The sequence below is a fragment of the Herpailurus yagouaroundi genome, unplaced genomic scaffold (assembly GCF_014898765.1).
Source record: "Herpailurus yagouaroundi ecotype Mexico unplaced genomic scaffold, PumYag 162, whole genome shotgun sequence".
Lineage (NCBI taxonomy): Eukaryota > Metazoa > Chordata > Mammalia > Carnivora > Felidae > Herpailurus > Herpailurus yagouaroundi.
Genome location: NW_024412403.1, coordinates 68,886,611 through 68,911,772, shown reverse-complemented (window position 1 = coordinate 68,911,772; position 25,162 = coordinate 68,886,611). Strand labels below are relative to the sequence as shown.

General features: G+C 40.4%; 1 protein-coding gene across 1 annotated transcript; it reads right to left on the bottom strand.

Moving 5' to 3' along the window:
- PARP15 (poly(ADP-ribose) polymerase family member 15) lies at nt 1–22,937 on the bottom strand. Its single transcript, XM_040484694.1, is given in 9 exon segments — nt 1–2,152; nt 2,464–2,638; nt 5,807–5,940; nt 10,051–10,257; nt 13,059–13,226; nt 16,323–16,385; nt 19,488–19,637; nt 22,263–22,356; nt 22,359–22,937. Coding segments are annotated over 9 exon segments (1,335 nt in total). The 5' UTR covers nt 22,413–22,937; the 3' UTR covers nt 1–1,862.
- Nucleotides 22,938–25,162: the final 2,225 nt, after the last annotated feature.

Below are 25,162 nucleotides of genomic sequence, written 5' to 3'. Positions count from 1 at the left end.
AAAATTATATGTAAGATATTTAATGACATGGGGGAAATAATACAGATATATTACAAAAGAAAAACTGGATTATTAAACTATAAGGGAAGACTATGACATTTTAAGACTTTATAATTATATATACATAGAAGGAAAATATATAGTGGAATAACTTGGCGATTAAGATTATGTTTATAGTAAAAATTAATAACATGAGAGTAATACAATGTTAAATGAAAAAAGGTAGATGCAATATTGTATAATTAAGTAATTGAATAAAGTGTGATTTTGACTTTGTTGAAGGTGGATGTAGAAGAAACTAGAAGGGAATGCATAAGAACGTTGGCAGTGGTTTCCTCTGAATGTTGCAGTTATGGGTGATAGAGTATGGTGAAGAGTGCTGTTTTCTTTATACGCCACTCTTTTTAATGTGCATGTGCTTATTTATGATATAAACCCATCTTAAAAGTCTTCAACTCTTAAAAAATGATGCTTCAGGATAAATAAGCTGCTAAACATTTCAAGAATTTGCCTAACTCCAATAGAAGGAAGAGATGAATCTGAAGGGCCACCATCTGTAAAAAAGAATGAGATATGTACTGCGTCCTCCAGAAGGTGGAACAGTGATTAGCAGGCAATAGATTCAAAAGAACAGATATCAATTCAATGTAAACAAGAGTTTTCCAATAATTAGAACTGTCTCAAATGGAATATCCTTAAGATGTGGAGTGTTAGAAGCAGTCAAGCAGAGGCTAAAGGCCTTTTGGCCCTGGGAGTAGGAGAAGGTGAGAGAGAAAGATGAGAGGACAGTGGGCCTAGATGGCCTCTAGAGTCCTTTTCACTGCTAACATTTTATCAAAGTATTAGTCATTCACTCATTTATCCAGCCTCTAAGATGGTCCCCAATGATCCCTGCCTACTGGTGTCCATACCCTTGAGTAATTCCCTCTTACACTGAATGAGCTGATCTATGTAACCAATAGGTTACTGTAGAAAAGATGGAGTATGACTTCAGAGGCTAGATCATAAAAGGTATCATGGCTTCTTCTTTTCTCTCTCCTGAATTGCTGACTGTAGAGTAAGCCAGCTGCAAGCAGTCTAGAGAGGAGAGGACTCCTGCCAACAACCAGCAAAAGCTGTCTAGCTATTTGAGAGATTCACCATAGAAGCAGATCTTCCAGCCCCAGTCAAGCCTTCAGATCCCCTGCCAACATCTTGACTCAACTTCCTGAGTCAAGAGACCCTAAGTTAGAATGACCCAGCTAAGCCATGCCTGAATTCCTTACCCAAAAAGCCACTAAATTTTGTAGTAATTTGTTATGTAGCATTAGATAATGGTACAACACATTTTTGCCTGATTTGTTCCACAACAGATTTGAGGTAATACTCTTTGATTCTGTCATTAAAAGCTGAGCTATTGCTAATAAGTATTCTTAAGGAGGCAAAATTCACAGTTATTACAGATGCACAACAGCAGCCTATTCATTTAATAGTACAGTTGAGCTCAACACAGTTTGATGTCTTAACATGTTCTGTAAGGACAACAGCTTGGTTTTAAAGTGATTCATCTTATGTCTTCTCTGCTAGAAAAAAGTAATGTGCTCTTTGTTTTCCTACAGACTTGCTGTCTGTAAATAGCTGTAGCTATAATTGTGTCATCTACATTTCTTAGCTTCCACCCGTCAATGTGCTCTGAAGAGAGGTATGCTACAAATTTCAATAGAGCATTTTTAAAAGGCTGTTTTCAGCATTTTAGCACCTGACAGATTTTTATCTATAAAAACAGGCCAAAGGCAAAGACAAAACCCCTATAAATTGTTTTTATGAATAGACGACTAAATCATCTCTTTGAGATTAAAAAAAAAAAAACCAACCCCTATTTTTCAACACCTGAAAGTTATGAGATATTCTGGGTAAGCCTGATTATCAGAGAACACCACAAATAGGCTTGGATGTTGTACATTGTCTGTGACAGAGTCAAACAGATCTGTGGGATTGTGAGGATTCTTTGATGGAGGGGTAACTAATCCTGCATATCCAAGTGTGTAGACTCCGGTAAGTACTCGCACAACATAAATATGCTTTCTCCCATTGCTGTCTGGTCTGGAGTACTTATCATTAGCAGAATAACTGGCATCAATAGCAAAATAAGTTCCCTTTCCATAGGCTGCAGCTGTAAAGAGAAACACAAAAGCCTTTCTCAGAACATAAAATTATCACAGTATGTAGAACCAAGCCCAAACCTGACACAAAAAATTTTTAATGTAGTTCTTGCCCACCAAAACCACTTTTCATCATTTCTAAAATTTACTCCATCTATCCTCAGAAGGTTGCCATCCTCCTTTCTGGTGACACACAATGAGCCTTATCCTGACAATGACAATATGGCTGCCATATATGGTTCTACACTGCTTGGGTGTGAATAGTCAACGCTAGAACTATCATTCACCTCATTCTGGTTGGCCAGATTACTCACTTCCTTACCGTTCTTCCCAGCATAACTGCGATTGAAGCCATGCTGATTGACATATGGCACTGAGTCTGCAGCTGTCCCATGATATAGGACTCTCTCATTATCTGTATGGCCATTCTTGATGTCCATATGCTTTTTCTTTATCTGGTAGCTCTTCCAGAGCCATATATTCTGTATCCTCTCTATCTGCAAATGACAAAAAAGCAAAACATTTTGAAAATGACTTTAGAGCTCAGTATATTGTGTTTGTTGTGGATTTTTAAAAAAGCAATTTGGAGGAGAAGCAGGAGGACTGGAGGAAGGAAATGAGAAGGAAAAGAAAAATAAAATGCAAATAAACAGCAAATTCAGAGAATAGGTAGCTTTCCACCTTTAGAAAAAGGCTAGGTTAAGAGTACCTATACTTTGTAATAGTGCTGATTATTATCTACTTTATATAACAGAACTTATAACTTACATAAAAATGTTTACCTGGAATTCCTGGAGATTTACTAACATTCAAATTCCTACTCAAAAATTTGTCAAGTAATGATTTCCTTAACGCCCTCTGATCTCTAAACCCATTCCATTGGCTTCTTCCAGTAACAGTTTTCTTGTATTGCTCTGATTATGGTCACAAATGACCTCATAACTGCCTAATCTAATGACTATTTCTTTCTAGACCTTCAATAACATTTCAAACCATAAATCATCCCCTCCTTGAAATTTTGTCTTTCTTGAAAATTTTTTAAAAATATCATTCCCTACGGTTCTATTTCCTTCTAGAAAATGAACTTATTAACATACATTCAGTAATCATCTATTGAACATCTACTATGGATCAAGCACTGTTGGATCTCTGCCCTCAGTCTAGTGGGAGAGAAACACAAGAAAAAAAAATCACTACCTCCCAGAGTGATAAGGGATGGGTTAGGAGAATACACATGGAGTATGAAAGCATAAGAAAAGGATCCAGATAATCTAGGTCTAGGGAGAGGGAGGAAATCTGAAAGAATGATGTTCTAGAAACAAAAGAAGAGAGTTCAAGAAGAATCGAGTGCACCCTCATGTTCACTTCAGCATTATTCACAACAGTCAAGATATGGGATCAACCTAAGTGTCCATTGATAGATGAATGGATAATGAAGATGTGATATATATATATATTTTTTCCATAATAGCATTCCATTATATATATATGTATATAATTCTATTATATATATAATTCCATTATATATGTATATTCTATATATAGGAGTATACTATATATATATATATATACATATATATATATATATATATATTCATACTATAGGAATATAGGATTCCTATATTCATACTATAGGAATTCATACTATAGGAATTCATACTATAGGAATAGGAATACTATTCAGCCATTAAAAAGCATGAAATCTTGCCATAGACCTTGAGGGCATTATGCTAGGTGAAATAAGTCAGACAGAGAAAGACAAATACCATATGGTTTCACTTACATGTGGAATCTAAAACAAACAAAACCCACAAAAAACAAACCAAAGCTCACAGATACAGAAAATAGATTGATGGTTGGCAGAGGCAGGGGCTGGGGGGATAGACAACATGAGTGAAGAGGGCCGAAATTTACAAATTTCTAGTTATAAAAGAAATAAGTATGGGGATGAAATGCTCAGAATGGTGACTATGTTAATAATACTGAATTGCATATTTGAAAGTTGCTAAGAGAGTAGATCTGAAAAGTCCTCATCACAAGAAAAAAAATTTTCATAACTATGTATAATGATGGATGGTAACTAGACTTATTGTAGTAATCATTTTGCAATATATACAAATATCAAATCATGTTATATACTTGAAACTAATATATTTCAGTTATTCCTCAATTTCAGTAAATAATTAAAAACAAATACATAAATAAGAAGAATGGAGTGGTAACCTGTAGCAGATGTTGAGGAGAAGCCAAGTAATAAAAGCAGGAGGGAAAGTTTTTTTTGAGACAGATGAAGACCTCAAGGAGATGTTGAAATTTTGCAATGGAGAATGCGTGAGGGAGTTGACTGGAGGAAGCAATAAAAATTTCAGGCACCCGGACAGTGCTGCAGAGGTTGGGGACCATGAATTAATAATGATTTTATCCAGGGGCAGCAGGAGAGAAAGTAGGCTATGGAATTAATCCAAAGTTGAGGTGTTTCAAAATGGATATGATAGAAGGATAAGAGCCAAGAAAGTTGGAGATATTGGGTAAACACAATTGAACGAGGTTCTTGTACTCTCAACATCTTTTAACATCAATGAAGCATCTCTTCCTTTAAATTCTCTCCTTTCTGCAACAGTCTCCCTCTTTTGATTCTCTTTCTTTCTCAGGAATTAAGTTCATTTAGTAGGTACTGTGTCCTACAATATGCTAGCTACCGTGCGATCCTACCTTAAGAAGCCCACTGTCTAATGGAGCAGTCAGGCATGTGAAAGCTTATGAAAGCACAATTTCTTAAGTGCTATAATATGGTTAAGTACGCTGCTGTATGGAAGTAGCAGCTAGACTTTTAAATGACTAGGATGGAAATATCAATTTCCATACCCTGCTCTGACATACATGGTATGATAATGACCTAATAAATTCCTGTACTGGCTAAAATTTTTATGCAGCACAGTGGATGTCGTGAGAATCTGAACATCCATTCCACTTCATTCCCATTGTACAGCAACTCCTGATTGGGTGGAGATGGCCTCACTTACAGCTCCCAGGTGCAGCCTAATTGGGTTTAACCGATCTGGATAATCTCATGATGGGATCACACAATGATGGCATCTGATAGCCCAGGTATAAGCCAGTCAGCACATAGCACTCTCCCAACACAGACTAGCTGTAGTGGTACATTCAACACAAAGCCTGGGACTCTTATCCAGTGGCTGTATCCCTTCCATGGTATGTGAATGGAGGACATAGAGACCCCCTGATTGCCACCAGCAGCCATCCCACAATTATGAAGGGAGTCCAGCCTTCGGATGAAGGTGACAAAGCCAGAGAAACTGGATCCAAGACATCACTGAGTCACTGGATTCAACTGTTCCAAAGACCATCCTACTTCTGGACTTTCCATTAATTTCAAATACATTTCTTCTTGTTCAATCAGGTTGAGTGAGTTTGTTTGTAAATTGTTAAGTGAAAGGATCCAAACATATATATGTCGCTTTTGGGAATCTTCTTCATTACTGCTAAGGAAGGAACCATGAGATTTGAAGTCTAGGAGCTTGAGTGAGTCAAATTAAAATAAATCTAGTAAGGCATAAAGGAAGGAAGAGTGTTATTTTAAAAAGATATCTTTGATGTTAGTTCTTCAATATTTGAAGGAAGTAATTTTTTAGGCACAATATTACCTTCTCTATTTTGTAGGAAAGACAAGTCTCAGAGAACTTGTCCTTTACGGTGTCGTATTCTGACTGTCCGGGTTGTAGTTCGATCACACAGGACAGCTGCTGATTCATGTCAGTCCAGTGTTCAGGAATATTATCTGGAAAGTTAACATTTGGTGAAAACACAATATCCATTTCCAGGGACCATTGAAAATCAGGGCACTTCCTATGCTCTTTTTTCTCATTCATCTAATCCTGGTCTTTGAGAAAAAACAAAACAAAACAAAACAAAAAGCTACACATTTCATCGTTGCTTCTTTTATCATCCTCAATTTGTCAAACACAGATGAAATGAATGGTTCTGACACTAACATGACATATATTAATGCCTAGCTAAAATATTTAGGTAAACTTAGGTTCACTATAGCTTGAAATTATAATTTTCCTAGACAGCGCTGTGCAATTAATTCCATAAGAAACTGATTATAAACATGAAACCCGATTTATTGATGTCTTCATATTTATCAGTTTATTTAGCGTGGTCCTTTATTATTTTTCTTTTGAAACATGTACCTTGCCAAAGTTATTTAAAACACATTGTTTTGTACCCTATCTTCTACACGAAATAGAGAAAGCACTATATAAAGAAAACAGTGGAAATTCTAAGTGAAAGCTTTCATATAAGATGATGATGCTCAAAATTTTCCTTTGCTTTCCAATGGCTTCCGGAACCTTCTAACACATTGAGGCTACACACCAAGTTGCTGAGATGGCTTGATGAATAGAAATATGGACAGACTGTAGTAGAGAATAAAATGCCAGAAAATGGCACAATACCACAGATAAAGACCAAAGGATTTCTCCTTACAAACAAAGCCAGAATTTGCTCATTGTTAGTGAAAGATATAATAATCCAGGAACTCTCTTCCTGTTTAGCGAGTCCATCCAGGGAATGAAGTTCTGATGACAAAAGGAAACATCAAACCCTAATCTAGAAGCTCTTTTCAAATTCTGCTTTAAATACTTAAGCAACAGAGTGTGTTGTTTCTGCAAATTAAATTCTTTCCTTTCTCCCAGTGTCCACTCCCTCCAGATCTTTTGGCCTCATCATGTCTAGTCCTAGGTCTTAGAGTCCTCTTGGACCTGCTACATTCTTTTCTCTGAATACAGCAAGCAAGCCTGGGAAGTAAAGTTTTTCTTTGGGCTCTCTCTTCTTTCATGTCATGAGTTTGCAGAGCAGAAAATACCAGTGCTTGGAATCAGAAGACCTGATCAGCCTCAACCTGTGACCAGCCATAAGACATGGAACAAGTAATACCACTTCTGAGTGAATTTTCATGCTCTCTTTTGCAAAATGGAACTGATACAATCTGCTCTATCACCTCATGGGATTGTTTCAAATTTAAAACATAATGAAGGGTGTGAAAGCACTTTTAGGGAATGCCAAGTCCTTTATTAACATGGTTATTATTCTAAAAAAAACAATTAATCTTGATCTTTCCTACATCCCAGAGGTATATTAAAGAGGGAGTAAAGCTTATGGAGAGCTACAGCTTAAGTCACACACTTAAACCACACCAAACCGTGCTACCTTACTCTGTGGACAAAAGATGACTGTGGTTGGACAATTTAGAGATGAGAAAACCTAGTCCCAGGAAGGCTGAATATTCACACATCCATTGTTACATGGAAGGCCTCCCTCCAAAGAAGGAACAGAATTGTGTTCTATTGACTTGCAGCCCAGTGCTTCATGGGAAACAACATGATGGCTCTTTTTCTTTAGGTGTTTACCATGCACCAGTCACTTTCCCAAGTGCTTTTCCTATAAATCTCTTTTAAAAGATAAATGTCACTCTACTTTCCCATTCCTGATGTTTGGGATAAATGCCCCCCTGCACCTCTCCTTGTGCACCCTGCCTCAGTTTCCTCTCCACAGGTGGAGGTGGAATTATACACCAAGAATCCTGGCTCTGCTTTCAGCCTTTACTCTCTCCACCTTCACAGCCTCCATGGATAATCCAGTCCACACTCAATGGCTTCAACTCCCACCTACTTACACGACTCTCAAGTCCATGTCTCTAGTGTCTGATATTCAGCTGGTGCTCAGTAAAAGCTCTCTGAATCAATCAAAGCTTTAATGTGCATTGGAAAAGCAATTGTGGACCATCGGCTCAAATGCAACTCAAAGTTGTCCTCTGTAAGTTCTTTTTTAAAGAAATCCACATGATAAATTCTTACTAAAATTCAAGTTTGTGTGTCTGCCAACAAACTTCCTTTTATCTGACATTTTATCTGCATTATTACTTTCATCTACAACGAAGATTATGTAAGGCAGTTTTGTTGTTTGTTTTTGCTCCAAGTGCCATAGGGTCACTGGTCTACTCATTTTAGTTAGCTTTTATTTGCTTGTCTCTTTAACTTTCGTGTCTATTTTGTAAATTTCATAAGTCAATTTAAATTCTCGGTGTAAGCAGGGAATGGATGAACCAGTTTCTCTTAATTTTTTACTTTACTGATAATGACTTATTGCTCTTGTATTTAAGTACAAATTTTCCTCTACAAAGACCAAAGTGGGGGGCATGTTAATTTATAAATCCCTAGATACTCTAGTAGGTATTATAATTTTTAACTATCCAGCAGCCTTTTCCCCTTCTTCTGATAAAAGCATCCTGAATTTCCTTTGGTGAACAACCCTTCCCCATTGCTTCGGAGAGTGATCCCTTTCAGTTCAAGTATAGAGCATATAGACTCTGTATTGCTAATTAGTGTAATTCCAGTTCCCTCGCTGCAATCATTACCTAAGCTGATTCAATCAGAATTTCAGCTATATGTGAACACCTCTGTTCCCAGGCATCATGTTCCTGATGATAAGTATATATTGCCACAGGATATACTCTTTCCTGTTGGACCTGACCATATAGGGATATGAGCCTGAAGCTGCTAGCAGCCATCTTTCACCATGTGAAACCTAAGCCTAAAGACAACACAGCTGACAAGAGACTGAGAGATGAAGAAAGTCAGGGTCTAGATTATATAATATGAGCACCTGGATCAAACTGGACCTGAAGCCAGGTATGAGTCAACTTTATAGTCATGTCAGCCAATTAATTCCATTTTTTTGCATAAGCCAGTTTAAATTGGATTTTCTATTATTTGCTATTATAAGAGTATTAACAGATCCAACTATTATTTTCATTTCTGTTTAGTGCATGCGTGTGTGTGTGTGTGTGTGTGTGTGTGTGTGTGTAACTCTTACATATGCTGTATGTGGAGGCACATTGAGAAGAACAGTTGTCAGAAAATAGGTGTAGGGGTGCCTGGGCGGCTCAGTCGGTTAAGTGTCCGACTTTGGCTCAAGTCATGATCTCACCGTTTCCAGTTCCCAAGTTCGAGCCCCGCATTGGGATCTGTGCTGACAGCTCAGAGCCTGGAGCCTGTTTCAGATTCTGTGTCTCCCTCTCTGTCTCTGCCCCTCCCCCACTAGTGCTCTGTCTCTCTCTCAAAAATAAATAAACATTTAAAAATTAAAAAAAAAATAGGTGTAGAGAGCACTGAAATTCCTACTGGTACTGTCAGACAACAATTTCCAGTTTAGGGAGGCTCCTGATGACAGGTACATTTCATCACTAGTGAAACTCACAGTGCTCTATGAGTGAGTGCTCCAAATAAACAAAAACAGTGATCGCAAGAGGAGGCTGTTTTTCTAGGCAGTACAGAAGCCACAAAATGGGGGACAGAGGGGCAGGTCAACACAGATGCTTAAGCATAATGCATACACACACACCTTACAGAGAAGCAGCTGGGAATCTGCCTGCTCATGAAGTAGCACAACCAAATGACCCTGACCACTCTCTTCTTGCATCTGCTTCTATTCCCAGGCTAACTTGTCTGGTGGTGGATAATCAATAAACCAGTATTGGTCCACTTGTTCACAGCTACAAGGGACACTGAGAGTAACACTAATCAATAAGTATATAATGAGACAACTAGCTAGGATTTTCAAAGCCTATCCTCCTCTTCCTGCTTTCTCACTTCTATCCTCTTCCTGTTCCTTTGCTATTCCTGTTTCCCCAGGAGTAATTTTGCCCCACAGAAGAATAATCAGCTGACAGGAGGCTGCGTTCCATAGTTCGTGCACTTTCCCCACATATTATAGGAGGCTGTCTGTAAAATCCTAAAACTGATAAAACACTGAGCATTAATATCTAAACATCTGCTAAGTGATATGAGAGAGAACCACATGATCTTTTTAAAGAAGAACATCTTACATGCATTCTCGAAGAATGTGGACTGAAAGACGGGTGATGCAGAATTTTCTCTCTTTTTCATGTTGTCATAGAATACATTTAGCAGTTCAGACAGAAAGATGACAACTTTAACTTTTTTTAATGATGGGGTGGAATGTTTCCAGGCGAAGTCTACAATAGCACTGATCATGTCATCAGCAACTATGACTGGGTTTTTTCTGGCGTTGCCTGAAAAAGAAAAAAATTTTAGATGACAAAAAGAAGCTTTAGCTGGTGTTAGTCAAGTGATAATATTTGGCAGATGCAGTTTTTGGTGCCAAGAAAGAACACAGCCCCTAACAGCCAGAACAGATCTGGCGCTCATAGCTGGGTGTTGGCGTTCTCTGGCTGAACTCAAACAACTTCATAGAACAGCATCAAATGTAACCACTCTGTGGCTGTGATGAGTCAAGTCAAAAACCACCGCTGAATAATCATGTCTGACCACAGATAAAAACATGAACACCAGCCAAATCACAAAAATGGCCAAACACTCTCCATCTTGACTAATATGAGCAAGTGCTGCCTCATTTATAATCATGGCTTCAGCCACACTTTCTCCTGTTCCAGGTAAGATACCCAGTCATAGAACTATGTCTGCTTTCTTCAAGTATCCAATCCAGAGCAAAAGCCCACTTACCCTAGACTGCCAGAAAGTCACCCAACACAAGCTCACATCCCTCAATGATTCCTTAACAACCCCTTGGTGAGATGCTGTGTGGTTCTTTACAGTGCGTGCTCCTGGTGGTCTCTGACTAAAGGGCTTTGGAAGTACAGAGAAAGGAACAGGTGATTTGGGTGCAGAAGATCTGGGTTTATGCCCTGGTTCTCCACTGATTAGCTGTGTGATCTTGTGGAAGTCATTTGATCCCTCTTACATTAGTTTGCTACGGATGCCATAACAAATTGCCATGACTGGTGGCTTAAGCAACAGAAATGTATTTTCTCACAATTCTGGAGGCTAGAAGTCTGATACCAAGGTGCTGGAAAGATTGGTTTCTCTGAGGCTTCTCTCTGAGGCTTGTAGATGGTGGTCTTCTCCCTATGTCTTCACGTGGTCTTCTCTCTGTACCTATGGGTGCTCTAATCTCCTAACAAGGACACGAGTCGTATTGGATGAGGGAGAACCCTGATGACCTCACTTTAACTTAATTACCTCTTGAAAGACCCTATCTCCAAATACAGTCAGATTCTGAGGTACAGAGGTTAAGGCTTCAACATATGAATTTGGCCAGGGGAACATAACTCAGCCCACAACACCTCCAAACTTCAGTTTGCTCATCTGTAAAATTGGGATGATAATAGAAGGTAATAGCTAAGAGACATAAGGATGTGGCAGCTAAGAATATAGTAATAAAGGGCAAAATGGTAACAAAACCCACATAACATAAAAAAAAATGTAATGGTTGCAATGTAAAGACCAGATTTCCTGGATTTGAACCTAGTTACACTGCTCACTAGCTATATGACCTTGTGCTTTAATACTTTAAGTTCTTATCTGCAAGATGGGAAAACTAGGAGTCAGGGGTGGGTCCAGGTTTTGTAGGATTTGAAACTTATACATCTTGGAAAACAAAATAAAAATACAAAATTATGCATATAAGTGAATATTTAGACTAAAAAAAAAAAGAAATCACAACAAAGTATAAATTTTAAAATGTTGAAAATCATATTCTCAAGTCAACTTTCCTTAACTATATTCCAAAAATGCTTGCAGCCTCTCCAATGCCCAGTGCCAGGAAAAGTCTGAGGAGTCAAAGTGGGAAGAAACAGTGATCCTAACCCACAGTGGTTAAAATGCCTTACTTCTGAAGCTTTACTAAAACATATAACCATGTGATGGCTTCATTAGGGCCCTCTCAGTCCATTTTAAAAAGCCTGTGTAGGGGCATCTGGGTGGCTGGGTCAGTTAAGCTTCCGACTTCAGCTCAGGTCATGATCTCACAGTCCATGAGTCCAAGCCCCACGTCAGGCTCTGTGCTGACAGCTCAGAGCCTGGAGCCTGCCTAGGATTCTGTGTCTCTTTTGCTCTCTGCCTCTCTCTCTCTCTCTTTCTCTCTCTCTCTCTCTCTCTCAAAAATAAATAAATGTTAAAAATTTTTTAAATAAATAACCTGTGTAATTGGGCACGAATGAATCATGGGGTGGGTCATTAGCATCACCTTCAACTGAGAAGAAATTACTGTATGCTATGATAGAGATGGGGGAGGAAAGTGTTCCTCAAAACTGTGAGCAGGACGGACCTGAACTTGTTGCTTAAAGGATGGCGACTGCATCCTATTCACTGATTTTATCCCTAGGAATTTGCAGTGGGCCTGGGAAAGAGCATTGCAATCTAGTGAATGTGCCAATGAGGAGCCAGTGAGAGATGCTGCTGTAAACCCGATGGGGGAGGTATTAAGGCTTTGGAAATAAACAGGAAGGCTGAAACAGAACAACCCCTGGAAGATTTAGTAGAATGTCCTGACTGTGCGGTCTGGGGGCACAAAGAAGCAGGGTACAGAACAGCTGGGGGCATCATGGCACCCCTGCAGGAGGAAACCAGGAAATGATGCAACTCAAGAAAAGTGGCTGTTTGCAAGAGATGATGATGATGTTGAATCTGGATTCTGATATAAAGTTTCCGGTAACAGAAATCTCCCAGAGGAGATCTGGGAGAAGGAGAAACGCTGATCTGAGAGTCAGTGCAGAAAAGGCAACTGATATAATAAGAACAAATAAATCCCCCAAAGGAAAAAAAAATGAACAATAAGAAAACCATGAAGTTAAGGACCAAACATGGAAAGATACTTAGGGAACATACAAGTAAGGACAAATATGTATGAGAGAGGCATAGGCCCCATAGATGGCCCTCAGGGTCTGAAAGTTTGCCTACTCTGGTTAAATATCACTATCACTGCCTGGACTCAGCATGGAGTTCATAAACAGTGAGCCTAAGTCTAAAGGAATCTGGATTATTCAGAATCTCTGAGTGATGAGAGGCTGCAAACCTGTTCCGATGGCTGGAAAGGCAACAGAAGTGTACTTCCTCTGCTCACACTCTTCCAGAACAGTGGAAACCGTTTTTCTGACATCATTTTCCCCAAGAACATGAATTATTATCTTGCACATTAAGTATCCACCTTGTGTAATTATAAAATCTCTGTGAGGCTGTACAGCTGGAACAAAAGAAAGAAGGAAACACATAGCACATTACGTACAAGAAGCAACACGATGACCACTGAGAAATGAAAACAGCTGAACTCAGAAAAGCCGTGATGATTCCTGACCAAGTCCAGCCTCCCTCCATCTAGCTAGTTGCCCTCACTGGGACTGTGACAGGCTCATTTTCTTTACAATCAGGATTCTTCCCCTCCTCCCCCCTTATTATTATTATTTTTAAATTTATTTTTAGTCTTAAATTTACATCCAAGTTAGTTAACATATAGTGCAATAATGATTTCCCGTAGATTCCAGTGATTCATCCCCTGTGTATAACGCCCAGTGCTCATCCCAACAAGTGTCTTCCTTAATGCCCCTTACCCATTTAGCCCATCCCCCACCCACAACCCCTCCAGCAACCCTCAGTTTGTTCTCTGTATTTAAGAGTCTTTTATGTTTTGTCCCCAGCCCTGTTTTATATTATTTTTGCTTCTCTTCCCTTATGTTCATCTGTTTAGTATCTCAAATTCCTCATATGTGTGAAGTCATATGAAACTTGTCTTTTTCTGACTAATTTCGCTTAGCATAATAACCTCCAGTTCCATCCACATTGTTGCAAATGGCAATATTTCTTTTTTTTTCTGATTACTGAATAATACTCCATTATATATATATACACACACACACACACACACACACACACACACACACACACACCACATCTTCTTTATCCATTCATCCGTTGATGGACATTTGGGCTCTTTCCATACTTTGGCTATTGTTGATAGCACTGCTATAAATATTGGAGTGCATGTGTCCCTTCAAAACAGCACACCTGTCTCCTTTGGATAAATACCCAGTAGTGCAATTGCTGGGTCGTAGGGTAGTTCTAGTTTTAATTTCTTGAGAAACCTCCATACTGGTTTCCAGAGTGGCTGCACCAGTTTGTATTCCCACCAGCAGCGCAAAAGAGTTCCCCTTTCTCTGCATTCTCGCCAACATCTGTTGTTGCCTGAGTTAACTTTAGCCATTCTGACTGATGTGCAGGATTATTTTACTCAACAACGATATTGTTGATATTTGGGGTGCTTTTCAAAAGCACTGTACCTGCATTAATCCACTCAGTCCTCAAAACAAGGCTATCAGGTGGGTACTGTTTTCTCCATTTCACAGGTTAAACAGAGGCTCAGAGAAGTAAGGTCCATAGCAAAGGTTGCCTGGGATTTGAACCTAAGCAGTCAGTGTCCAGAGCTCTTAGCCCCCAAGCTGCTGTCCAGAAGAGCAATTTATGTGCTCATTTAGCTAGATTAATTTTTCTAGGAGACAAAAGCAATGTATTCATTGGTGTGGAGGTGTGAATGGATGAAAACTCCTCCCTCTCTCTCCACCCTGAGAGCTCTTGAACACATGGAAATCACCAGAGCTTGTTTTAAGGCATGAGTAAGTACCTGAGGAAGGCGGGCCTCTGGCAAATACAGGAGGAGGAGAGTGGGCCCACCCCACCCTGCCCAGGCACTCGCTGCTGCCCCTCGGGTGTCCCAATGGCTGTCCCATCCCAGGCAGCCTCGGTTTCCAGCTTGTTCGATACCCTGCTTCATTCTCTGCTTCTGCCTTCCAAGGTACAGCTAGCTTTTCCAACCCACAAATTCCTGCTAACATCCTCATGTTAGTGGTCAATATTCCCTTCCTCTGACCCCTCTCCAGGAATACATTCATTCCAGAGAAAACGTCTTAATCAGAGGAGAGCTATCAAGATAGAACTTTGAGGCACAAAAGCAAGTCAGTTGTGGGACTGTTTGTCAAACACGAGACCTTGTGACTTTTTAAAATCATGCTCGTAGCTGATAGTCTCCTTGGCAAGACATGAGTCCTGACTTTGAAGGATAAATAGTTTAGCATCACTTTTACAGGTTCCCCACTGTGGTATAATAAAAAAAACAAATATTTGATCTTTGTTCATGGTTCTTGGCTCAGAGTTCCTTGAACACTTTGGAATCTCCTGAGTAATAAGTCTTTTGTAAGCAAATGAAAGGACTCTTGAGGGTTGTGAGGCTAGATAGCTTCAGAATGGGGGCTGGTCTTCAGAAAGACCAAGCCATGGTCAGAGTCCCACCCTCTGACCTTTGCAGACCTCCATCAAAAACACAATGATTTAATTAATTGTGACCACATAACGAAACCTCCATAAAAACTGCTAAAAAAACAGGATTGGGGAATTTCCGGGTTGATAAACACATCTGGGTACCGGGAGGGTGGTGCATCTGGAGAGGGCAGGGAAGCTCTGCGTCCCTTCCCATAATACTTTCCCCTTTGCATCTCTTCCATTTGGCTGTTCCTGAGTTGTATCTTTTATAATAAACTGGTAAATGTAAAAAAAAAAAAAAAATAGTGTTTTCTTGAGTTCTATGAGTCATTCTAGGGTACCGCCAGACCTGAGAAGAGGGTTTTGTGAATGCGTGAATTTATAGAGGATGAGTGAGAAGTACAGGTAGCCCCTAGGACTGGCGACTGGTGTCTGAAGTGGGGGAGTCTTGTGGAACTGAGCCCTTTACCCTGAGGGATCCAATGCTAACTCTACAGGTACATAGTGTTAGAATTGGAGAATTGGTTGGGGTCAGAAAACACCTCAGACCCACCCAGGTTCCACATTTCTTCACAGCAAGTAGATGTGGCGCTATAGGAAGTAGAACAGGGTTGGGAAAACTGAAAGATAATTTATACAGCACTTATAGTTTACGTAACTTTTCACACTCATTGTCCTGATCCTCACAACCACGTGTGAGCCGGCCATTACCATACCCCTCCTTAGTAGAGTCATCTTACAGACGAGAGAAACAAAGCTCTGACAGATTAGATGGCATGCCCAGGAGCCCTCAGTAAATGGTTGAGCCTGGACCATTGGGACCCAGTTCTTTTTAATAGTCAGGAAGAGACAGGTGAGATGGTGGGAGAAAGGACGTCTTCCACACGGCCACAGTTACACCACCTGTATCTGCTCTCCCAGGGAATCGACCTTTTTCCAAAGCACTCAACACTCCTCCCGTAGGTCCTATTAGAGTACTCAGCCCTCTAATTTGCAGTAGATTGTAGCCAAAAGTAACATGTGACCATACCTCGTACAGCACATTCACTTTCCACAGCTGGTCCGGCACCTTCCAAAACTGCTTTTGACACCCCTAAATAAGACATGTTAGTGGTAAAAAGCATTAGTTAAAATCCAATACAAGACTGTAGCTTTTGTACCTTAGACTTTTATTCAGCTCGCCCCTTGGTGTGTAATTCATGGATACCCCCCACAGAAAAACCCACCTTTTCAATAGCAACCTTCATTCAGTAGCTGATCAATAAACAATCTGAGCTGCAGCATGATGGCGCTGCCCAACAGCCGACAGTCTCCTGTGTCTGCAGCTTTACAGGCTCCATTTGTACAGGGATAGTTCTGCGGTTATGTGAAATTGTTTGCATTCTACCCTTACTATCTGATAAAATTGAAAAATATAAAAATGAAAGTTCTGATGCTAATGGGAAGCATGGATCTCAAAACCAAAATAAAACTGAGCATTTTGCATAAGCTTTTTGGTTTTAATTTTTTGTTTTGTTTAGCTTTGTTTTTCACAGGTAGGCAGCTGCCTTCAGGCCAGTGAATCTTCCAGTCAAGGTTGTGGCTTCACCGCTTTGGTCACCACTAATGACAGCCGAGTTGAATGGCTGAAAACACAGACTATTCATTTTGACAGACTGTTAGAGTTGCCTCCACCATTTACCAGCTAATATGTGACTAGTCACTTTCTCACCAGTTATACAGAGGCTAGCACAGTACTTCCCTCACAGAGTTATTTGAACATTAAAAGAGGCAATGCATACAAAATGCTTAGCATGGAATCTGGCACACAGAAATCATTGAATAATTATCAGTTATTTTATCATTTTAACGATCTATCTTCTATCCTCTATCTACTGTGTCTCTTTGATTCTGTGTGTGCATTATGAATTGTCTCTTTTTTAAAAATTCCTTTTTTCTTAATATGTGTGGGTCTCTGACTTTGCAATAATGGAGGTGTTCTTCAAATGTCAGATGATCTTCACCAGTCCATTTTAAGATGTTTAAGAGTGAGTTTGGGAGGACCATGTAAACGACGCTTGCTGACTAGTAGGCTTTAGTGTAAGGTAAGCAGGAAGTAAATACTAGGCTTTAAGGCAGCTGGTTTCTCCCCAGAAGGCTCCGCCGATCTCATGTCTTGGAGGGCAGAAGCCGGTGTGCTGTTCTGGGAGCCCCACAAGGACAGGGGCTGGGCACTCACGGTTCAGTACAGAAACTTTCACTTGAATACTATCCAGCTCCCCCTTTCATCTCACCTGTGCGTCCTGCTCTAAGTCCAGAATCTCTCTGGTTCTGTTTCTCCAGAGAATAAACCTCCCATCTCTGGCCAAGGAAGAGCAAGGGAAGTTACTGGTGCATCGGATGGATGGAGGATAGAATGAAGGATGTGAGTGCTACTCATACAGAATTGCACCAATTCTTTTTTTTTTTAATTTTGTTTTTTTTACATTTATTTATTTTTGAGAGACAGAGAGAGACAGAGTACAAGTGGGGGAGGGACAGAGAGAGAAGGAGACACAGAATCGGAAGCAGGCTCCAGGTTCTGAGCTGTTAGCACCGAGCCCGATGCGGGGCTCAAACCCACAAACCGTGATATCGTGACCTGAGCTGAAGTCAGACGTCCATCTGACTGAGCCACCCAGGCACCCCAGAATTGCATCAATTCTGTTTTCATGTCTTTACTTGTCCTGTGCCTTCCCAGGTACCTGCTGCCTCCAACTCTTATGTCTCTAGGGTCTACCATTCTCTCCTGCTGATGCTAAGCTTTCACCACTCTGCTTCTCATATTCTAAAAGTACATTGTTGTCTCTTGTTCATTATTGGTCTCCCTCTGACTCTCCCTTTCCTTGTGGGTTTATGCCCTTTTGTTTCCTTTACTGATGCTTTTTTTAAAGTTTATATTTATTTATTTTGAGAGAGAGAGAGAGAGAGAGAAAAGAGAATGAGAATGTCCCAAGCAGGCTCCTCACTGTCAGCATAGAGCCCAACATGGCGTCCAGTCCCACAAACTGTGAGATCATGACCTGAGCCAAAATCAAGAGTCGGACGTTCAACCTACTGAGCCACCCAGGCGCCCCTCCTTTACTGTTGCTTCAATAGAATTTTCCAAGGAAGCAGGAACAAATGCATATGTTCAATTTACCATGTTTCACATAACTGAATGTTCTTTATGTCTGCATTTTGAATGACCAATACATTGGATGGATATTCTACATATTCACTTCCACATAGTAAGTTCCATGATATTTTGCAGTTTCGAAAATGTTTAAACTTCTATTTCTATTTATGTATTATCTTACCCTTTTAATCTCAAATTTAATGCTTTGTATTAAAAATATATTAACATAAGCTTATATGTATGTAAGTTATAAACAAATAGACGTGGAGAGGGCATGCTCAGAGGTGTTACATCAATGGAGGTGGTCAGATATTCCAGGAAAAATCAAGAAAAGGCTGAGTTTCATTTCTGGATCAGTGTGACATAGAGAAGGGAAGAGTTACAAGAGGTGAGATATGAGTGCCCACTGAGTTACATAAAAAGAGAAATAAAAGGGGCACCTGGGTGGCTCAGTCGGTTAAGCATCTGACTTTGGCTCAGGTCATGATCTCACAGTTCGTGAGTTCAAGCCCCGCGTCGGGCTCTGTGCTGACAGCTCAGAGCCTGAAGCCTGTTTCAGATTCTGTGTCTCCCTCTCTCACTATACCCTCACCCCCTGCTTGCACCCTGTCTCTCTCTGTCTCAGAAATAAACATTAAAAAAAATTAAAAAATAAATAAAACTTTCTTAAAAAGGGAAAATAAAAATAGAACTTCAACTTACTAAATTAGAAGTGTGGCATTTTGATAGGGCTAAAGTGGGGACAAGAGCTAACAGAGACTAAATCTGACATGTCAGTTACACCTCACCTTTACATGGTTACACCCTGTCTAATCCTCCTGTGGGAAATCAACATCTGACAGGCAGAGAAACTGAGGCTCAGAGAGATTAAATGATATTTCCAAGGCCACACAATGGTAAGAGGCATAGTAGGGATTCAAACCCAGGTCTTTCTAATTCCAGGGCTTACCTATGTTCTGCTATATGCTCCATCTACTGAGGCAACATTAGCCACAATTTCCCTCCCAGACGTGAGTCATCTTAATAGTTACAGTCAACTACATTGCTTAAATAAAATACCTGATTTCAGATTAAATGTCCTTGTTGTTGAGTTTACAATCACATCTGCCTTTTCTTTGGTAATATCTCCAGTAGCAATCTGGAAAGTAACTGCACCAATTTTCATTTCATATGCTGTGAACCCAGGGTTGGAGACAGTCTTGAAGATTCCTGAAAAGAAAGCAAGCAAATGAAAGAGTGGCTGGAGAAAGAACAAAAAGAATGGGGCCTTATTCTCTTCCCAGTCCTCTTTCTTTCTCCTATATAAACCCAAACAGTAACATGCCTCCCAGCCTGTTAAGCTGCTGGGTTTTTTGTTTGTTTGTTTGTTTGTTTGTTTGTTTGTTTTGAGGAAATTAGAAAATAATGTTTTGTAGCAGTAGGAGTATCATTTTCTGAGTTAAATAGGATGAGGCAGAAAAATCCGATTGGTCCATCTGCCAGTCTGCAAAAGTTGCTGTAACATTATAAGAAAGGCAAGAGGAAGGATAGAGGGCAAAATGCTCCCTCGTGTCATCCCTACACCTCTTGGGGACTTTTTTTCAGCTTTTTTGAAGTATGATTGACAAATAAAAATTGTAGGTATTTAATGTGTACAATGTGACGTTTTGACATTCACATACATTGTGAGATGATTATCCAACTGAGCTGGTAACATACCCATCGCCTCACACTTTGTGTGTGTGGGTGAGTGTGTGCACATGCATGCGGGAGAGGTGAGAACACCTGAGATCTACTCTCTTAGTAAACTTCAAAAATATGAAACATTAGGGGCGCCTGGGTGGTCCTGTTAAGTGGCCAACTCTTGGTTTTGGCTCAGGTCATGATCTCCCCGTTCATGAGTCCAAGCCCTACATCAGGCTCCATGCTGTCAGCACAGAGCCTGCTTGGGATTCTCTCTCTCTCCCTGTCTGCCCCTCCCTCACTTGCTCTCTCTGTTTCTCAAAATAAATAAACTTAAAAAAAATTGATTTAAAAGAGTATGAAACATTATTACTAACCTTAGTCCCATGCTACATATCCGGTCTCAAGAATTTATTCATCTCGTGACTGAAAGTGTGTACCTCCAATGATTCTTTTATTGCCATTTTATAGAAATGGAAATGGTCTCAGTGGCTAGGTCATTTGTCTCATGTTCAACAACAGCTCACTATCTCCAAACATGAGCTTTTCCTGTTGCCTCACATCTCCCTGGGGTAGCCATATCGAGGCTGCTTGGAGGAAATTACCTTGACTGTGTTGGCACATCACCGTCCACTCTACACTCTGAGGCTTTACAACTTAGCTGCGCCATTTATACTCATCCCTTAAGCTCTTCAGGTCTCCCCTTCAATATGACACCGTGGCAACAGAACCACCTGCCCAGGCAGCCATTGTGTAGATTAAATAATATATATGAAGGGGCACCGGGTGGCTGAGTTGGCTAAGCCTTTGACTCCTGATTTCAGCTCAGGTCATGATCTCACGGTTTGTGAGATCAAGCCCCACATCTGGCTCTGTGCTGACAGCGCAGAACCTGCTTGGGATTCTCAATCTCTCTCTCTCTCTCTCTCTGCCCCTCTCCCCACTCGTCTCTCTCTCTCAAAATAAATAAATAAACATAAGAAAACTTTAAAAAAATATATGAAAGCAATCAGTGAAGTTTAGGGTGTCGTACGTATTTTAGTTATGTATGCATGTGTGTGGTTCTTCAAAGGCCTTTACTGGATGAGTCCTTCAGAGTGGGAGGACACAGGCCCAGGAGGCTGTGGGCAGGTCCTGCTCCCAGCTACCCACACCTCAGTGGAATGAACTCTAGGCAGGGCAGGCTCCAGCACATTCACTTCTCCAGGGGCACGGCCTCTTATCACATACATGTGCGCCAACAGCACGTAGAGGCAAGAGCAGTGCTTCAGGCCAGCACATCCAGGGCATCCCCCTCAGTGTACTATGCCCGCAGCAGCCCCAGGTAGGCCTCCCACTTGGTGTGAGGATTTTGCCGCGGGTGAAGCAGCACACAGGGATGATCAAGGAAGCCACGGAGCGGTCGCCAGTCCCAACCCTGGCCTCTGTCTTGTTCCTCCATCTTCAGTTATCTTTAATTATCATACCTTAGAAACCCTGGCCTCATTACCAGGGATTTGGTTCGTATCCTTATGGTACATGCTGGATAGCTGGTTTGTGCAAGCATCCCCTGAATGGCCCTGTTAATCACTATCTTGAATATGTAGAGATCCTGTCCTCCCTCTACATTCCCATCAGGCAGAATGTGCAGAAGAGCATATTGTTCAGTGTTCAAGGCCAGGGGCTGGTTGTGGGGGGTTGGCCAACCCTGAATGTCCTCTTATAATGAAGAGTGTCCAAGTGTCAGGCCTTGATCTCCTTGGAAATGCTGGCCACACAAGGAGGGGAAGGGCCACTGATAGTTGCTAGGGTAAGTTGCTGTGATATGAAAACTTGCTGCATATAGATCCCAGCAGCAGAGCCTTTATCCCGTCAGCCACTCCCGGACTCCCTGTACATAAGTTTCCCCAGTAAAGCTATGTCTCAGTTGGTGTCTCTTTTCTTTGGCCTCACCGGACCAACACCCACCCTAGGCTTAGAGTTTGCTGGGGTGCACAGCACAGGGTCTGTGTGATGTATTCTTTGTGTGCTCAGACAACAGAACATGCTCTAACACATGCTCTAATACCCTCTCCATCACTGATTTGTTCCTCATGTGAATTAGCTTTGTCTCCTTCTGTTGGCCTTAAGCTACCACTGAAGAGGTACGAAGCAGAGGGAAGTAATTTCCTCAGCAGAACAACTTTGCCAGACCTTGGCCATCTCCAGCCATGAGAATCCTGTCCTTGTCAGGATTTCCTCTTGACCATTTAGTGAATTCATCTAAAAATGCCTGGAAATAGAAATATAGTTACCGACTACAACAATATTCTGTAAAAATATTAATCCAATTCTTTGGAGCATTGATCACCAAACATCATTTAGGAACAATAGTTCTCCCTAGATTTCCACTTACCCAGAGACTTTTTAATTAAAGGATTACAGTTCAACCTAGGAATTTTCGCAGTATATATCAGTGCTGATTTAGTTTATTTCAAGGAAAGCCCACAATTCTATCTCAGATACCTGAGAATAACTAAGAACTTAGAAAAGAACACTATATTTGATATCTTTTTAAAGTACTCATGTTAGTAGTTTATAGCAATAGCCCTTAAAGTCAGGTAACAAAAAGATAATAATAACTACTTCTGCAACCAGTTTTGATGCTTGCTATATGCTAGACACCATGCAGAACATTTCAAATACATCTTCTCTTAATTCCCGCATCAACTCAAAAAGGCATTATTGTCATATTCACTCTACACATGATAAAACTGAGATTCAGAGAGGTTGCCTCACTCAACCTTTAAATGGCACAATTGAAATGCAAACCTAGCGGTAACTTTCTTCTTTGTACTTTCATATTGTTTGCATTTTTGCTATAACTAAGCACAATTTATATAAAATCAATATAACTTTTTCAAGAGTGAAAAACAGATTTCAGTACTCAGAGTGGGCCAATCAGCTAAGGAGTGCATCTCAAGGAATGTCACCTTACAAGGTCAGGTGTCAGGAGTTAAGTACTTACTAACTGTGCTTTGCCTCCTTCTCTACTACTGAATACTCTACTGATGTTTCTAGCTTAAGACCCTCATAGATTTGGATAGACTGGCTATATTCTAGCCCGAAAACAACACCACCAACAACACCGTAAATTCTTGAGGTTTCTCTCAGTTGGTCTTTTCCCTATAAATAAAGCCATGACTTAGCTTTCATTCAGTCAGTGTTAAAATGCCTTGGCCAATTTTATGCCAATAGCTTTCTGCTTTTTCCTAAGAATTTATTAAGTACAAATTATCTTGCCTCTTGCTAAACTATCTGGGAAAGATTATATGAGTTCTCAGTGTTATAAGTCTTACGACAACTCCCTATCAGTAACCAACACTTATGGACAGGGAAGTGAAAACATTATTATTTATAGATCTACAAAGACATCTGACTGCACTTAGGTTCACTTGCCCGAATGACCAGAAGAGATACGTAACCGTACCTGATGGATTTCGTTATCACCTGGATGTATCAGAAAGTGAACTTCTTGTAAGGTTTTCAGCCATGCACTGCTACTAAATTTGAACACTTCTGAAAGGATTAGTTCAGCAAAAGTAGCTTTGGGAAAACTCAAATTTCCTGTTCCAATCATGGGAAATGTGATTGATGAAAAAGATAACTCTTCCATAGTTGTCAAACATTTCTTGATTATATTTGCCATGATCTGAAATGTACAAAATACATTTCTGTAAGTTAGGGCATAAGCTGGTGAGAAATAGAGAGAGCTACAGCTCCAAAAACTCTGACTAGGGCTTCTCTGCTATTCTTGGCTTTGTCCGGGTCTAGGGTGTCAGAAAGGGAACCTAAGAGGGAAGTGGACATTCCAGGGAGATTCTAACTCATGCAGGAAGAAGGTTCCAATAGTATGGGAATGGTCACATAAACAATGGTGTCTTGTTGCAATTAAAAGCGATGTTTATGAAGAATTTCTAACAACACGGGGAAATGTTTAAGTAAAAAAAAGCAGGACTAAAAAAATGTTTGGAAGGAGTCTCAACTAAGAAATAAGTATGAATAAAATTGATTCAAAGGGATTGCAATAAAATGTTCACCAAAGTTATCTCTAGATGGCTGGATTATAATTTTTATTTTTGTCTTTGTACTTCCTGTATTTTGTCCAATGTACATGTATTACTTTTATATTCTAAAAAAAGAAAGTGGAAGTTAAACTGGGAATAGAGGTGAGAAGTCATCAAAAGAAGGGCAATGACCCTTCATCCTTTACCACAGCTCTAGCTGCATCGCTGTCATACTGAAGGATCATTACACTAATTTTCAGATAACATTCTCGGAGAACCCCAAGGATTGTTACTACTTTCAAGGTCAATTATACTGTAATAACTGGTAGTTGTGATGGACTGTTCATGGAATGTAATAAAGATTTCAGTAAATTGACAAGGCTCAGTCAATACCAGGGTTTCTCAACCTGGGCCAGAAAAGTCTGTGTTATGAAGGCTCATGTATGCTTTGTAGGAGGCTTAGCAGCATCCCTGGCCCCCACTTCCTAGCTATCAGTAGCCAGTGTAACAAGCCAAATGTCCCCTGGGGAATAAATTCACTTTGCTTGAGAACCACAGATCTATATCCTGCCAGAAGATTACCAGAGCTATCAATGTAGCAGAGAACTAAGGATTTTCTCTACCTGCTGAGAAGACCCTGCTCCATTATCCCAGCCTGGTGCCACGACATGGAGCACAGCTTTGCAGTTCAGATTGCAGCCACTTGTCATGAATATGCTACCCACTTTCTCCTCTGTTCCCTGCCTGGTGGCATATAACTCTTCCTGGAGCTTTGGACCAGCTTTCTGCAAAAGAGACTGAGATAGTGGTCCTCCTCCAAGCTGAAGATTCATGGGAACAGTGTTGACGATGACATCGGCCTTAAGGAAAACAGCAACATGTTTGTTAGAGTTCCAATCCATAGTTATTAAGCACCTATGACTTGCCAAGTATTATGAGGTAATGCACAAGATACGTTTGTCTATCATACTGACCTCCCAGCCCTACCCTCAAGGGGCTTACAATCTGTTGTTAGTACTTAGATATTGTAATGGGGTGAGACCCAAA